The sequence below is a fragment of the Phaethon lepturus genome, unplaced genomic scaffold (assembly GCF_000687285.1).
Source record: "Phaethon lepturus isolate BGI_N335 unplaced genomic scaffold, ASM68728v1 scaffold11685, whole genome shotgun sequence".
Lineage (NCBI taxonomy): Eukaryota > Metazoa > Chordata > Aves > Phaethontiformes > Phaethontidae > Phaethon > Phaethon lepturus.
Genome location: NW_010542687.1, coordinates 48,099 through 65,327, shown reverse-complemented (window position 1 = coordinate 65,327; position 17,229 = coordinate 48,099). Strand labels below are relative to the sequence as shown.

At 37.1% G+C, this 17,229-nt stretch overlaps 1 protein-coding gene across 1 annotated transcript in view; it reads left to right on the top strand.

The window, feature by feature from the left end:
- Positions 1 to 3,285: 3,285 nt before the first annotated feature.
- The window catches only part of LOC104621589 (rab GTPase-activating protein 1-like), a gene marked incomplete at its 3' end in the record, with an annotated part of 39,754 nt that continues 25,810 nt past the window's right edge, over positions 3,286 to 17,229 (top strand). Inside the window, 8 exon segments of the mRNA XM_010288112.1 lie at positions 3,286 to 3,424; positions 4,676 to 4,868; positions 6,699 to 6,909; positions 9,369 to 9,543; positions 10,314 to 10,474; positions 11,292 to 11,402; positions 15,751 to 15,817; positions 17,040 to 17,151. Coding sequence (XP_010286414.1) covers positions 3,290 to 3,424; positions 4,676 to 4,868; positions 6,699 to 6,909; positions 9,369 to 9,543; positions 10,314 to 10,474; positions 11,292 to 11,402; positions 15,751 to 15,817; positions 17,040 to 17,151 — 1,165 coding nt within the window.

Sequence of the window (17,229 nt, the reverse complement as noted above, 5' to 3'; positions counted from 1 at the left end):
CTTGTAACTGTACATGTGTGAGCTAAAGAGTATGGAACTGCATTCTTCTGGTTGAGGCATTGGCTTCCTGAATGTCTGACCTGTTTGTGTTCGTGTTTTACTATTAAACTGAAATTAATGCAGCTTTTTTTTGACTGAAATGGGATAGAGGGCAATCATGTGAATAATACTGATGGCAGGTTGGAGTAGGCTATAATGAAATGGTGGAATTAGGGGCTCTGTGGGTGGTAATTTATTCAGCGACCGAAACTGTGTATGGAAAAAGGTATGTGTCTGCACTGAGTGTTGTGGTTTAAGCTGATTGCAAAGACAAGCTTGGAGTACACTTAAGGACATTAGAGGCCTTGCAACTCAAACGTAATTGCAAGAATGTGTATGGTATGCTTTTAAGTATCTGATTTGAATGAGAAGCTCCTTGCAGTCATCTAATGTTCATAGTATTTTCTTTGTCTTTCTGATTTAAATTTAGGAAGTAGGAATTCTCTAAAGCTGCCTTTATCCACATAGGGCAAGAACAAGTATTTTGTACATCAGCATGCTTCTCTGGTTGCATTATCATAATTTTCTCTGGCTTTACAAATGTTATATTTTCCCTGGTTTTATTACTAAAACACTGCTACAAAAAGCTTTTCCTAGTTCACGGTGTGCTTGTCAGTTCTTACTTTGCTGCAGAAGGAAGAACTGGTGATATCCTAATGTTAGCAGCAGTCATTCGTCTTTTGATAATTGATATAGTGGAATCGTCTTATATTGGAGTTCCTGTGTTGTTATCCCATAACTAAGCACAAAAAATAAAATAGGCTAAAATACACAAAAATGTAAAAACAGTGTATGTTGTGGTCTCTCCTTTTTGCAAATGTGCTAGGAGTAGTGGTGAGGCTTTGTCATTTTCATTATCTGCAGGAAGTCCAGCAATAGTATGCATGGGGTGGGAGGGAGAGAGGCTTCTGGTGGGCTAGATCTTTGCTCCTGATGAAGCCCGTAGGACTGACAGTCATCCTTGTCTCTCTTCTCCAGTGGTGGTGAACTGCAGAGCTAGTGATTACTCAGGATATGCTGTATGTGGGGAACATAATTTTATGTCCTCACATTGCCTTCAAAGAGTTCTATTATAGTGGACCTTCCCTTTTACATTGAAGATCTACTCTGAAATTAACCTTCATTTTGAGCTTGATTTGTGTTTTATTGCAAGTAATACACAAGCTCTTCAGCAACATTTTTACAACATTTTGTTAAAAAAATACTCTTTATAACATACTTAAAATTGTGTGTCTTGACTTTGTCTTTCTTTTGCCAACAGATATTTGCTTTAAAGATGCTTTAAAACACTGTAACAAAACTTATTTCAGTGGTGAATCCATCACTTAGGCTTAGGTAGAGCTCAGATTACGTCATCTGTCTGAAAAATATTCATGCTTGTGAATTCATGCTTAGTCTGGAGATGTGAAAGAGAACAGAGAGCACTAAACCGCCAATCCATATTTGTAATAACTCTCTGAATATTATAGCTGTTGTTTAGTGCCTTCTTTGTAAGGTGAATCTTCTTAACAAGTTTTTATGCTGTACAAGTCAGTTATCTGAACAACTGAGTTCTTTAGTTATTCTGGGATTTCTATGTATAATATCCTCACTGGGCTGATGGGTAGAATTGTGGCTATGATAAGGAGACGGAAAATCTTTTTGTAGAATTGCATGTAATAAATGGTTATGACAAGCCAAGTCTTTGAAAGAGCAAAAGCATGTTGACTGCAGTTTCACAAGTGATACAGAATATTTTTGTGTTGAATGTAGTCTTGTTCCCACACTTGTTTTTTGGTCCAAAGTTGCCAAACTGCCTCTTGTGGCTAGTATGTTAAGTAATGCCTGTTTAGAATGGTGGAAAACATGCATGTTGTCTTAAGTGCTGTTTCTGTGGTTCCCCATAGCTAAACTTAAATTTGCATTCTTTTCATGATCGCTTGATGTTTTGGAACCGTAACCCAGAAGCAGTTGTGGCACAGTTCTGCACCATGGAACTGCTGTGGAAAGCAATGTGAAGCTAAACCTGTCCTTGTTTACCAGTCGCAACAACAGAAGATTGGTTGAGCTACCCTCTGTGGGCGCTTTCCAGCCTTGTGAAGGTGACAGTAGCGGTTTGTTTTTCCCCATGCTATATGTGGCTTTTCCAAACTCTGAGTCTTAGGCAGAATAAATCCCAGCACTCAGCCATAGTAGTCACTTTTCAGGAAACTGAAATGGAAATAGACCCTATCAGGAAGCGCATGCTCTTTATTGAGTCTATCTGAAAATATATTTTTCTCTTTTTTAACACAGAAAATATGAAAACATTGATCCTTTTAAAATATGTCTAATACACAATATTCTTCGTTCTAGTTTTTCATTCCCTAAGGAATCAGGGAAGACATAGTATAGGTGATAGTGTCATTATTTGGTGGCTATCTACAATAGCTGTCCTCAGTGTGAAGTGCTAGGAATGGTTTTGGTTCTGTATTCTTATATGAACTTGTAATGTATAAGCTGAGCATTGTTTTGCCCTTCTTTGTTTCTAGGTTTATTTTTTGCTGTGCAAATAAGGGAAAACTTGTTCTCAGTTTCCATAATATTTATAGGTTTCTTGGTTTTTTTTCTTTGATTGTTTTTAAGTGGCATGGTTGACTTTAACTCTTGTTACGTGTGGTTTCAGAGAAAGTTGCTGAGAAGGATGTGATTGTGGTTTAGTATCACCTTTGACTTTATCACCTATAGATATAAAGAATAAAGACAGCGAACATAATCGATTGCTGAATGTATTTTCATGTGGAGAGCATACACTTTGATACACAGTTTTTGGAAAATTAGTTTTCAGGTAATCTGTATCTTTACACAACCTGTGTGACACTGTGGGTAAGAAAGACACCTGGATGAGGGAGAACGAAGGGCAGGAATTAGGGAGGTAGAGGGAGCAGACTCTGTAAGATTAAAAACAGGGGAAGTGGAAGCTCCAGGGTGAACTTCCTCATGTGTTACCTACACACATAAATAACAGCCACTGCTCTTGAATCATAGGATTTTTAAACACACAACCTAAAAATTATACTTGCTATTTAAATAAAAAAGATTCTTTATACCAATGAAGTCAGAGTTTGAGGAATATACTATAATACATTCATATAACTTCTAAGTATTACGTTATTCCACAATAACTTCATGTTACACCTATTAACATATTGTTTACAGCTTCAAAACTAATTATTTAAAATTCTTCCTTCTTTCTTAGGTTCTTGTGGCAGGAGGAGAACACTGACCTGAGATGGAAGTCAAAACGTCGTTTAGCAAAGCCAGTGGGATTCCTGAAACTGTATCCACGTTAATTAATGAAGAATTTGTCCTGGTTCATCAGCAATCTGAGGACATATCTGGAAAAGATGAAAAACCTCAGCTAAAGGTTTACTATTACTTTATTTTAAATGTGTAGTAAGATTTGTATTGTTCAAAAGATTCAATATTCAAAAGAAGTTGCAATAAGATGCTTGTGTGTGCTAGAGGAAACTCTTACACTGTAATTTTTGTCTTTGCTTATTACCAGTGAAATTAACAGCTCAGATTAAGCAAATCTGTCCAAAAGTAGCAGTTTGTTTTTCTTGTAATAACTTCTGCAGGGCTCAACTGTGTTAGTATTCTGTGGATTTATACATTAGCAAAGAACTAAAAAGTTCTTTTCAAAGAATGATCTTCAGATTAAAGCTTGGGAAATATTCTTTATTTAAGGATCAGAGACCTGAATGTTGTTATCTTAAAAGCATGTAATTAGGCTGCAGAGGAATAAACCATAGAGGGTCTTGGGTTTTAGTTTTTAGTTTTTAATTCAGTTTTCCTGCTTAGTACTACTTTAGGCATGACTAAGACCTTTTCAAAAAGCTTCCTACCTCTACATAGCAGAGTATTTTAGCATTTGGGTGACAGCTGATTGGTTAATTACAACTTTCCCCACTTGAGTTGCAGTAGCTGATCTACTGCTTTTGGTCCACTTGGAACAATAGGAATTTGTTCGCCTTGAAATGACAATAAGTACTGAGTCTGTTTTTGCGTAAGTCTTTGCAGATATTTACAAATGATGATTTCTGTCTGTATTAAACACTAGCTGCTGCTTCAGTAATCATGTCTGGAAAAAGGCAGGTGAACTGGAGGTAGAATCTATAATGTGACTTCATTATTGTCCGTGGGTGGGTTTTTTGTCTGAACAGCTGGTACTTGTGAAAGGCTGTATTTTTTTTTTTCCCTAGGGAATGTGTCTCGCCATTTTCTTGCCAGTTCCTTAGACTTCTGCCCCTTCTGTGTGTGGGACAATTGGTGAAACAACTGAAATGGATGGGATATGACTAAGAAAGTAAAATTTTCTTTAATCTATAACGGAGTCTGTTGATCTTTGTTCTGAATGGAGGATCTAAACACAGAAACGTGTTATTTTAAGAGAGGTCTGTAGTTTTTAGATGGATGGTTGTTGGATTAGCAGTGAGAATATGTGCATCATATGTAATAGGACGGGACACTTGATTTAATTTTGTTGCTGAACAAGACAACACACTAAGAATGAAAGTTTCTTAACTTTTGCAATGAGTGAGACTGCATGTTTGAAAAATAATAGTGAAAGTAAAACCAGAAGTACCTTTAAAAAATGTCATCTCCTGCTTAACAGGTATTTTCAAATGGACATGATCAGCTGGAGAAGGCAATGGAAGAGATACTAAGGGATTCTGAAAAAGACCAGAGCAATTTCTCTGCTCTCCGAGAAGGTTCCAGTGATGCAAGCAGCCACGCAGCTGGAGATGAGTCAGCAGGTCAAGCACATCAGCCATCTTTGCACCTTGTTTTAGACCCTTCTACTACAGGTATTGCTAAAGTGCTTCCCATCTCAATCATATGTGCAGTTTCAAGTTAACCTTAAAATGAATATAAAGCTTTCTGGAGCTTCCTTCCAAAACTGTACTGGAGAATATCCTGGGGTCTCCTCTCCTTGTCTAATTAGTTGAGGATTATAGAGAGGAATAGGTTATCATCAGATTGATACCCTGTGCGGCTCTGTTTAGGTCAAGATAATTTTGCTTTTGTCTCCAGCCCTAGAGGAGTTAGGACTAAGTATCGTGTAACTTGCTGAGTGGACTATAGTTGGGGTAGAGATGCTACTGATGGAGTATGATAAGTTTCAGGGCAGAGTTCATTGACAGTACTACCTACAAATGACATAAACCTTGAGCAAACTGATAAACTTGTCACCTCTGGTTCTATCTCCAGGTATCAGTAAGGACAGCTTTAGATGTGATATTTGCTGGGAATGATTGTGGTTCTTTTCTGGTATTTGAAGTTTGGTGAAAAAGAGATGACCGAAAGCTTTTTGTATAAACTACATTGTGTATATTTTATGTGAAATATATTGTAACTTTTTTTAAAAAAATAAATATTGGGAATACATGGGTGTGGCCATCTCTATGCACCTTGAAATAGAGTTCTTTTTCCCTCAGTAGTATGTAGAGCACTTCTGTGGCATTGTATCAGATAATTCCCATAGCATCTGTTCATGAAGTAAAAAAACCAACTTGCTGTGGTAGAACAAGATAGACAGTTTATGCATAATGCAAACACCCTTCTCTTAATTACATGTATGCTGTATTTTTGTATTATATATAAACTTACCTTACTGGCTTCCTGTTTGATGTCCTTCAAAGAGAACACAACCCTTAGCGTGAAGGAACAAAGAAATACTTGTAGATAGATTCCTCCCTCCTCCCTCCCTGCCTGGAATAATTCAATTTTGCAACCTTTATAGTTTAAGTATTATAGAACTAGAAAATAGAAATAGAAATAACAGGGCAGATTTCTTAGAGAGGTTTGGAATGTCCAGCTTTAGAGATACCAAAACTAAGCTGGACAGGGCACTGAGTAACCTGATCCAGATTTGAAACCAGCCCTCAACTAAGCTGATCTGTCTTGGAGCAGGAGTTAAAGCAAGATGACCTCTGGAGGTGTTTTCCAATTTAGATTATTCTGATTCCGTACTTAACAAATTTTTCTTTCATCTCTCCTCTTGTTTCTCAAATGTCAAAATGCCTTAGAAAACACAAACAAACAAAAAAAAACCCCAAAACCCCCAGAAAACAACAATAACAGCAAAACTCCAGAAGCTCCCTTGAGATCATCCCTGTCCATAGTAGTGTGATAGTGGAAGAAGAATGCTTCTCTGCTGAGTAGAGGTACAAACAGATACCCCTTTTCTTTTCTCCAGTTTCCTGATAGTTTCATGCAGTTAATACAGCTATGCCAGGAGTGTGAACCACATTTAGTAATTCTACACAAGCTGCGAAGACATGGGAGAGAAGAGAATTAGAGGCATCTTGATGTAAAATGATGAGTAGGAATTAGAAGGAGGCATAAGCAAACTAAAGAACATCTAGGGAATGGAGCTTAAGGAAAAGTTGTGTGCTAGCACTGCTGAAAATCAAAAAGGAATTTATCCCAATACAATACTTGGAAATGTGCATTAGGATAGAACAGACTTAATGTTAACATTAAGTTGCCAAACAGATTTCTTACTATTGGAGCTGGACTTTTGACCCCCATGTCTATTCTCAGAGCAAGTGGGAGATTTTGATATGGAACTCCTTTGGAAAACGATGTGTAAAAATAAAAAACAAGAGTTAAAGAAATGGTTTCTTAATTTTCAGAAATCTCTGCACCAAGGCCATCTTCTCCCAGTGAACCCCTGGAAGAGGACAGCGTGTTGTTTAACAAACTGACTTACTTAGGTTGCACAAAGGTGTCTGCCCCTCGGAATGAACCAGAAGCTCTACATGCCATGGCAAACATGAAATCCTCAAGTCAAGCCCCTTTACCTGTTACGCTTTATGTTCCAAATATTCCAGAAGGCTCTGTAAGGTAACATACAAATGTTTCTTTTGTTACTTCCACAGATGCATAACAGGTGGATTCTGACTTCACTACTCACACAGGGAAGTAGAATGGCTGGATTTGTGCCTAAAGTTCTTGAAGACAGTTATTTTTGAGAAATTCTTCTGAAGCAACAAACTGCATGGTCAAATTTAACATGCAGTACATAGTTGGTGGTAGCGCTTGCCGTACAGTGTCAACAAAAGCATATCTCTCTACCTGCATCTCTGTTCAAATATAATAATAAGAGATGCCTTTTTGTCCAGAGAGTTCATTCGTGCAAGCTGCCTGCAAATCTGTGCTACCTGCATGTCTAGGTTTAAGTCTCTTGGACCTTAAAGCAGAGAGAAATGTTATCATACTTTCTGCCTGCTTGTGCTTGCCATTGCTTGTGGATAATGGTACAGAACATGGTAGTAATATTGCTGATCAGTAATCGGGTACAGTGAAAGGCTTTGCCTTTTGAAGGGAAGCGGCTGACCTGTGGAAATGCACTATCAATGCTCACATTCACTTGTTTGTGGTTATTTGCTGTAAGCCGTTATACCCTGAAGGATTATTTGAGCCATTTCAAATCAATGAATCCTGAAGAATGAAGTATGAGGCTGAAAGTCCTCCTGGGTGTGGGATTGGTCTGAGGGTCAGTGTCTCTGTATTGATTATCAGCAAGTGCCCATTTGGTAGCTGTAGCGCCAAATATTCTCAAGCATCCTGTTCAGTGATTTCTGATATACTGGAAGGGGCGAGGTCATAATTACTGCTTTCTCCCAACCTCCCTAGTCTGTAGTCACCTCCAAGGTAAATACGTTGAGACAGTAGTGGTCCTGCTGGCCTTGGGTTAGCTGAAGATTCAGTTCCAGACTCTTCCATATTTCTTGAGGACTTGAGATGCTAGTTTCTATTTCCACACACTGCTATGCTAAAACCAAGCCTCACCTGTGTCTGCCTCATGATGCATATGCTGATGGTCTCTATAGATACTAGAAAACATTTACTTGTCTCATGTGAGAAGGGTCTTTTAGTTAGTGATGAGAGAGTCAAAGGTCTTAATCAGGGTCTACTAAAGGCACACCTGTAGCAGTCTTCCATCCAGAAGTAGGGAGCATCTCAATATTCAAAATTGTTATTTTTAAACTCTGGCACCAAGATATCTGAAGGATAGGGTTAGATTTCCTTCCTTTTCTGTGCTTTGCCTATGTATTGACTGTCATCTCGTGCAGAAGGACAGAAGGACCTTGAAGTACATACATTATTTTCTTCCGTTTTGCTCTTTGAACCCAATCTAAGATTTCGTTTGACATTATGGCGATACTTCATTTGAATTAGGAAATTACACTGCATGCTTTTATGAGGCAACTGTCACATAGATACTAGATGTTAGGTGTGCTGTACCTATTTTCATAGCCATTGTGGCGGTTCAAGAAGGTTGTTTTGCAAGTGAAACGGCAGGTTCCTCTGATCTTTAATTGCAGAGGGCATCATTAAGTAAAGGACTGCCCAAGAATCTGCACAAAACTGTAAAGGTGAATGCATGTATGACATAATACACTCCATCAAAGTTCAAATGACACCAGTGTTATCTTTGAGGAGTATTTTCCATTCCTGGTATCTGAATGCTTGTCATGTGGGGTGCCATTTAACGTGGCCCACTGATATTACAGCATGCTGTGTCCTCTCTGGTCTTTTCTTGCCTTTAAAAAAATCAGTCCTTTATTTTTAGTTACAGACTTGGAATTCTATTCAAGGTAACGAATGTTTATTCACCCTTGATGTGACTGTGCATATGGACGAGGAGAGAACAGACAGGGGAGAACTGGGTAGTTCTAGCTATTGTTCTTTAAAACTCGGTGTCTAGTAGTCTGTGCTGAGACCACCACCCCTTGTCATCTTTAAGGCTTTGGAAATACTCGCTGGGTTCTGAGTTTGAGAGGAACTGAAAATTTTGTATGAGCCCGTAAATCTGTGATTAATATTCACCTTGAACATGGCAGCAAGCATTTGCTAAGCTATATAGTCTGCTAGATTCTGAATAAATAATGTTTTCTTAAACAGAGATTTAAATTCTTTTAAAATGTTGAATTTTCTTTGATCCTTGTATGCAAATTGCATTTTCACACAGTTGCTGTGGTTCCTACATTTCTACTCGTATTTTTCACAAATGATTGCAGAGCAGTGATGGTCGTTGTTATTGCATGATATAGAAGTACTATATCTGAATGTATTGGAGAGTATAAAAAAAAAAAAATTAAGCCAGTGTTATAACCAGAAACATTTACATCTTAAATTTGGAAAGCCTGGCATTTCTGTTCCTACTGCCCATCTTGTGTACTTGAATTTAGTAGTACTTACAGTCCAGATATTTATCTAATTGTAGAAGAGTCTTTTAGGTAAGCCTGTTTGTTTTACTGACCTTTTTCTTTCATCTTCCCTGTTCCTTCCCTTGACAGAATAATAGATCAGTCAAGCAATGTGGAGATAGCTTCTTTTCCAATCTATAAAGTGTTGTTTTGTGTGCGTGGACAAAATGAGACTTCAGAGAGTGACTGTTTTGCATTTACTGAAAGCAGCTGTGGGACCGAAGAGTTTCAGATTCATGTCTTCTCCTGTGAGATTAAAGAGGCAGTAAGTATTAAATGTTGTACGGTGACTTGTAAAAAGGATACAAGCAGTATTTTAAGAAGTTATTCCAGATGTGGTAATGGCATATAGTGCCTTGAAAAATACGTTAACACATCTATAATGAACTTGACAGAATGTGCACCTAGTCGTACATGAGTATTAATATAATTTTTTTTTTTCTTTTTCTTTTAGTATTTCAATGGAATTCTAAAGTGCACTGTAATGATTTAAGATTAAATAAGATTAAATAAGATTTAGAAAGCCTAAGTTTAAGACAAGTATTCTATTTTTCAGGCCTCATTTGGGTCGGTTTCAGGCTAAAGTTGCAGTGTAGACCTTGTGACTTACAAAGAATCGTTTTACAGTACTGTGCCCTAGATATTTTAGGAAGAGTGATATGATAGTTTGGGAGAAAATGATTTTCTAGGGTGGAAAAATAGAGGCTGAAAAAGAAGAAACCACTTTTTTTTTTTTTTGAAAGTTGTGTTGTTAAATACACAACCTGAAAAGTACATTATTCAGGTCCTCTAATGAGTTGCATTCCGGATCTTGTAAAATACATCAACTTACTGAGCATTACATGAGCACTGAATGTGACAGGAATGGAAACGATGTTACTGAATTTGCTTGGTTATTAAATACGTGATCTGAATGTTTTGTGTTAGGTGAGGCATGCTTTGTGTTCAGTGTGAGAGGCAAGTGACAGTAATTTTATGACCTTCAAATACTCATTTATTTTTGATAAAACTATTAATTCTTTTGCTTTTCTGCAGGTCAGCCGAATTTTATATAGTTTCTCAACAGCATTCAAACGTTCCTCCAAACAAGCATCTGATCATGTTAAGGACTTTGTTCTTCCTACTCCAGATAGTGATGTGTACACTTTCAGTGTTTCCTTAGAAGTCAAAGAAGATGATGGAAAAGGGAATTTTAGGTAATTTGAATGGAAAGGGAAAAGTAGAAATCTCTTTGGAAGAAGCTTATAGCTACTTGCAGAATGCACAGCTACTATATTGCAGGAAAATTGATTTGGCCTCTTTTCATAAGTAGACTTGTTATAAAAAGGAAGCTGTTGCTTTGCTGTTACAATTTTCTTCTCTCTATCTTTTCTGTAAGAAGACTAAAAATCAGAACACCTTTTTTAAGTTAGTTTCTTTTAAATACGTGAGTTCTGGTAGGAATGCTCAAGGTAGGCCAGTGTAAATGGAAAAGGTAGTAGGAATTCTGTTAAACTTCAGTCAAACCAGTTTTCTTGAGTAAATGCAGTCTAGTGGTCTCGCTCTCTTTTTTTTTTTTTTAAATAAGCTAATGAATTCCAAAGTTATTGCAGATTTAGAAAATACAAACTTCTCTAAGCATTACAGGGGGCAGGGGAGCAAAGTATGCCTTGCTTAACAGTTAATTACAAGATTTTTTTTGGAATGGAAGAGAGTTAATTCTGTGAAAACATCCTATTTATTTTTTTGCTTCATAACCAGTATATAGCATATTTGCTATCATTTTAGAACCCAAAACACCCCATGCATTTTTGCCTATGTTTGTCTGATAAATCCCCCAGACAGCATACTAAGTGTGAGCCTATAGTCTGTTTTACTTCAGTGCTGCTTTATTAAATTGTGAATAAAGCAAGAGAAGGTCTCTCAACTCATTTGAGCCATTAACAGTTTAAGTGCGCAGCTACTGGCTTTTCTGTATTTAACAGTTAATCTTCTGTACCGGTGCTGAAGAAACTTGTTTCTTTATTCTTTTAGCCCTGTGCCAAAGGATAGAGAGAAATTGTACTTCAAGCTTAAACAGGGAATTGAGAAGAAAGTGGTGATTACAGTTCAGCAACTCTCGAACAAAGAACTGGCCATTGAAAGGTAAGATTCTTTTAAAAATAATGCAGGTTAAGTTTGTGAGAGAACAATATTTAATCTGCTTTTCTCTGGCTTTGCAAGTTACGTGACAGAAATAAATACACCACCACCACAGAAAGTAGTATTGCACAAGATATAGATATGCAGTTTGGTTTTACATTTCTTTTCAAGTACTTGTGTGATTTTTATTTTTTTTTTTTTTTTTTTGGGGTGAAAACAAGAAACAACCTGTAATACATTCTTGGTTTTTTGCCTTTTAATTGTCTTTTTGAATGTGGTGTTAGGATACTTAGGATATTCAAATGCTTTTGATTTTGCTTTCTGTTGTTTCTAAGTAGTGCAAAACTACATGCATTTATTGTAATCCTGCATTACCAGCATTTCACTGTTTAGTAAAAGTAACCAAGTTAGGTTGTCTAAGCTGTGTTGAACATGGGAGAACATTAATCTGTTAGATCTGTGTACTGGAACACTACGAGTTTGGACTCAGCATGCTGGTTAGAAGAAGCAGTCTTTTGGTGGAGTCTTCAAGATGAGTAGGATTCCTTTGTAGTTTTGTTATAAGATGTTTATCTTGAAGTGATAGTGAAGAGCTCAGGAATGGTTGATGACTAATGTTGTATTTCCTTGAAGTTACATGAGAGTGATCCCTTTCGGGCAGAAAAAACTGACGTTCTGTGCAAAGCATTTGCACAAGAAGTGGACTGTGCATGTGAAGAATAACAGTTAGTTAATGTGTTCGTTAACACATTAACTCTTGTTACTACAGTAGTAGTAGGTATTCTATTAATATAAATGAGGAAATTGCTTCTCAATAGCTCAATTTTTCCAAATAGCAAACGCCACCAGATGGCAATCTTGTCAAAAGAGTAATAATAGGAGAATTCAATTTTAATGAGCAGGGAATTCAAGATAACAGGAGAATCAAGAAAAAAGCCCTAAAAGCCTCCCAGAACCTAAGATTGATTTCTTCACTTGCTTTCAAGCTTTTACATAAAAAATTTTAGACAAGTAATACACAACAGAATTTTTTATCATCACTCTTTTGTATTGTAAAATTGTGGTTTTGATACTCATTGGCTTTAAAAAAAAATACCCTATTTTCAATGTATTTTAAATAATTTTGGCTTCAGAATCATCTAATGAATAATGAACTCTTTTAAGCATTTCTGAATAGCATTTGATTGTTCTTAATTTTTTCCCCCAAAAGTAAAGCTACCTTCCTTGGAAGTTAGCTTTTATTTTGATGTTGTTTAGGATATTCAATTAGGATATTATTTTTATCACTACAAACTTTGCTGATAAAAAGTTATTTAGTTGACATGATGTACACAGGTTTGTAAGTAATTTTATGTACTGAGACTGCATAACATGAAAAAAAAACCAGTAGAAAAGATCAACACAGGTTAAATCAGACAGTGAGCTTCTAAGCGATTTAATGTGTCTTCCACAAGTATTTCTAGGTGGAACTTATAATGCAAAAAAATGATGCTAAAGAAATTTGGTCTCTGGTCTCAAGAGTTCAAGAACCTTTCTTCATTGTCTCAGAAGAATAAACCAGATATCACTCGGAGAAACTCGCCAACCTCCTGGTGTTCAGATAGGGCCCATAGTTGGGTTAAGCTGCTAGAGTTACTCAGTGGAGTTAACTTTGTCCCTTCCTACCTCTGTGGCCTGTTTGACCTGGGTTTTGCCTGTTTTTATCTAGGTCAAAGCAGGTAAAGGAATGATGTTCATTCCTGTCTCCCAGGTTTGAGTAATGTGTGGCACTACACAGGCTCAGTCCCACAATGTGGGATATTAAATCTCAGTTGCTTACAGGATTCAAGTAGGAACTTCTGGTTAATGATCAGTGGGCTTTAAGAATGTTGTTCTGAAGAGTGAAATAGCCCTTTGTTCTGAGAAGTAAGAGGATTGACTCTCTTCTCAATACAGTGGTGTTTAAATATAGTATGCTGCCAGTCATACAGGAGAGTTAATACCAAGTTACGCAGGTAGAGCTTAGGCTGGTGTCCTTAGAACTGATGTACATGATACTGGTTGGTTGCTCAGTACTGCTGGAAGCTCTTTAAGATCATGTTAACTTAATACCATCAGCCTTATCCATGGGTAGCATTTGTATTTATATAACTGGAAATATGTATTAGCGAAGAGTAATTTCAGTTCTTTGGTTTTGTTTTGTTTGTTTTTTGCTAGTCTACAGACTAGTTGACTTTAAACAGAGTAGTGCATCTGCACATAGCCACTTGGTAACCAGCTGTAAGTGCAGGAAACCCAACACATCGGAAGTGGCAAGAGGGAGGCCCGCAGTCTGTGTAGGCTATTTTGAATCCTGGGTGTGTGGTTCAGCCTCCTCAAATCGGAGGCTGAGCGTGTTCACAACTGTTTGTGTAAAATTTAGCTCCTCTGCAAGTGAGGGTCCTGAGCTCATTTGAACTCATTTTGCTCTTTGAACTTAGTGGGAGGAGAAGCTCTGGCTCTTCTAGTAGCAGGATGCTGCCAGTCATCCTAAGTATCTGCTTCTCTGAGAGTCAGGGATTTCTTGTTCCTGCCTCCCACCGTTTTGGAAGCATACTTCTTAAAAATTTTGGCTGGCACACATCAGAACTTGTGTACATCCGAGAGAAGCACAGCAAGAGCTAGGATCTGTGAGCTGTTATTTTTGAAAAGTGCAGATATTTTGTCTGCCTCTGAATCTTAGCCTTACAGTTTTTTTCAGCAGGTGTGCCAGAATCTAGTGACCCCTCTACTATTATAAATTATGGCCCCCTCAGAGTTACTTCTACCTCAGGAACAAAAAGTTGTAAGTCAGTCTATTTTAACTTTCTGCCTGGTCTAATTAGTCTTGGAGAGAAGCCTGCTTGTGTGGTTAAATGTAAGTCCTAGCATCCTAGCTACCTTGGTTGCTGTAGATGGCAATCTGCATTATGCTGCATAGATAAATCAAAATTGTTGTCCACTGTTTTATTTACCACTTAGATTTTTTTTTTTTTTTAAGATTCTAGTAGCGAGAGGGTATGGAGAAGGAAAAATACATATGCATGTAAGTTACTGTTTAAGTATAATAAGGTGGAAAATGAAAATCACACACCCAAATGTAATAGGGGCAAACTTAATAGATGGTGTAGTAATTGCCTATCTTAAGACTTTTACAGTTAATAGCATTATTGAAATGATAGCTGCTTTTATATCTCTGTTCATGGTACAGTGTGCTTGCCTGAAAGCTGTGAAGCTATTCTGTCTTTGTTGCTAACCTATGAATGTTCAAGTAATCTCTTAAAATTTTTGTTTGATTAAAAAAAAAAATCTAATTTTTCATCTGACAAGTGGGTTGCCCAGATGACAGAACTGCTTTTGTTCAGACTTGGGGAAGGTGGGAATGGGGGGCTCTTTCTGGTGTGTTCAAATACCTGGTGGGAGGGTATAGAGGAGATGGAGGCAGACTCTTCTTCGAGGTCCAGAGTGGTAGGATTAGAGTTGATGGACGCAGGTTACTTCTCTGGAAATTCCTCTGTTGAATGAGGCCAGTTGGTGTCAGTACAAAGGGAATTGAGCATTGGAACAGGCTGTCACTCTCTGTTCCATTCTGATGCTCGGAAATTTGACTTGACAAGGCCCTGAGCAACCCCATTCAAGTTGGTCCTCTCTTGAGTAGTGCCTTCAATATTCAGAAATTTGGAAGTCTGAGCCTTTTAAGAATGTTTTGGAGTTTTTAATTTTTTTTTTTCCATTTAAAATTATCAAGAATATTTTCTTGCTAAACAACTGGACTGGAATTCTGGAGTTTGAAGATCTGTATAATCCAGAAGTTCAGTTTTAAAAAAAGAATGAAAGTCTAAAAAATTGAGCAAATGAATTTTTTTAAGGGCTCATGATGCTGCATGATATTTTACACCAGTGGCATTAGGGGTGATACATTGTGTGAATTTGTAGCTTTTCATATGATGGTATGAAAACAATTTTTAAAGTGGACTGGGGAGAGAGTGAATTTCTTCTTGCTCATCTACAGAAACTGTTGGTATTTTTAAGCTCAATATTCTAAGTTGCCTTTAAGAATAACTGATTGGTCACAGGTCAGACACTAATTTATATCATCTCCATTCTGGAAAATAATTTCATTGTCACTTTTATAATATATATTGTGATATTTCCTGAGTGTTGCCATAACACGAACAAAAAATTACTAAGAAAGCTTTCCTTTAAAATAGAAGCAGTAGGTAATAACATAATAATGGCACTTTTTCAAGAAAAATTTTGTATTTTGAAAATATGTTCATTTTTATGTTCAAGAAAATACTTTTGTATTTTGAAAACGTAATATTTATCATTATTTTTGAAATAAACTTCACAGATGCTTTGGGATGCTACTAAGCCCTGGACGAAATGTGAAGAACAGCGACATGCATTTACTAGACATGGTAATGCTTAGCTTTAATAGTCCATTCAGTAAGATAGAGGCAACTTAAGACACTGATTAGGTCAGCTGACAGCTAGTTGTTACAAATAACTAAGCCTTCTGTATTGTGTTAACCACGTTGCCTTAAAATTTAGAGCAAATAATTGTTGTATTTGGGCGCTGGGGAAGTAGCCATATTTTTCCAAGGCGCTGAAAACTGCCTTTATTTGCTTAATTTGAATTTAATTCTTGCTCAGAGTTTGAAGTATTTGCTTGTCTTCTACAATCTTAATTCCTTATAAGTTGCTTTTAAGCAAACTGCAAAACAGTGACATTTTCTCTGATAATATCAATTTATTTTCATGCTGTGGATAGGAGTACAGCTATTTTCAAGTCAAGAAGTGCTTGAGTTAAACCAATCAAGACATTTTGTGGCTGTATAGTTATCCCAGCTCTACCTAGTACATTTCTTTACCCATGTTGATGATGCTAGCTATCAGAGTTAGTCCTCTTGTCAGACAAGCTATGCAAATACTGTCTTACTTGCCTGTTTTTATCTACTAGCTCATTTTTTTCTGTTTTTATTTGCTAGCAGCAGTTTCTCAGAAGTAGAGGCATTGCTGTCACTATTAACTTTATCGTATGTGGCTGTTTTGACCGCATTTGCATATTGTCCTGAAATTTCACTCTTTAAATCTCAAGTTCCTATGGACTGGAATTGTAGTCCATTGGCGTACCTACAAATGTAAGTCCATGCCTGAGCAACTCGGCCAGAGATCTGGCGGAGGTATGATTACGGAGTGGGAAAACCAGCCTGACCTTTGGGATGGAGTTGTTAAGGTCTTACTCTGTTAAGATTTCTGTTTTCTTTTTCAGGACCAGTTCTGTGTATACTGTGGGGCTAGTTTAATTTTAAAAAGTCTCTTGTAACTCATCCTCTCCTAACAAACCATCTCAGCTGCTCAGAAAGTAGAGTGGCAGACATCCCCCCATGCTTTCATGCTTATAGTAAGCATTAAAAAAAACCAGTTGCTAAACTATCTTGTCTTCAGTTTGTGATATAATGTTTGTCTTCTAATGCTGCTTCTTTCTCTCCCATTTCCCTCTAACCTTTCTCAATGCATTATTTCATATTCTTTATTTGGATTGTGTTCTCTAGAAGGAACACAATCTTAGTCTGAAGTTGCTACAGCAACTTTTCCTCCCCATGCTCCATCTTTTTGATCTCAAACCATGACTTTTAGAATCCTGTATGGTTTCATTGAAAGAGTTCTGATGGGAAGGCTTATGTAATTACTGGAATGTGGAATCCTAATGCACCCATGTTTCTAGTACTTAATGAGGAAACTCCTAAAGGTAAATGAATATAATTTGTAAAATTGTTTTACCTGACATGGGTTCGGGCGTATATATTTTCTCTTCCATGGAAAACAC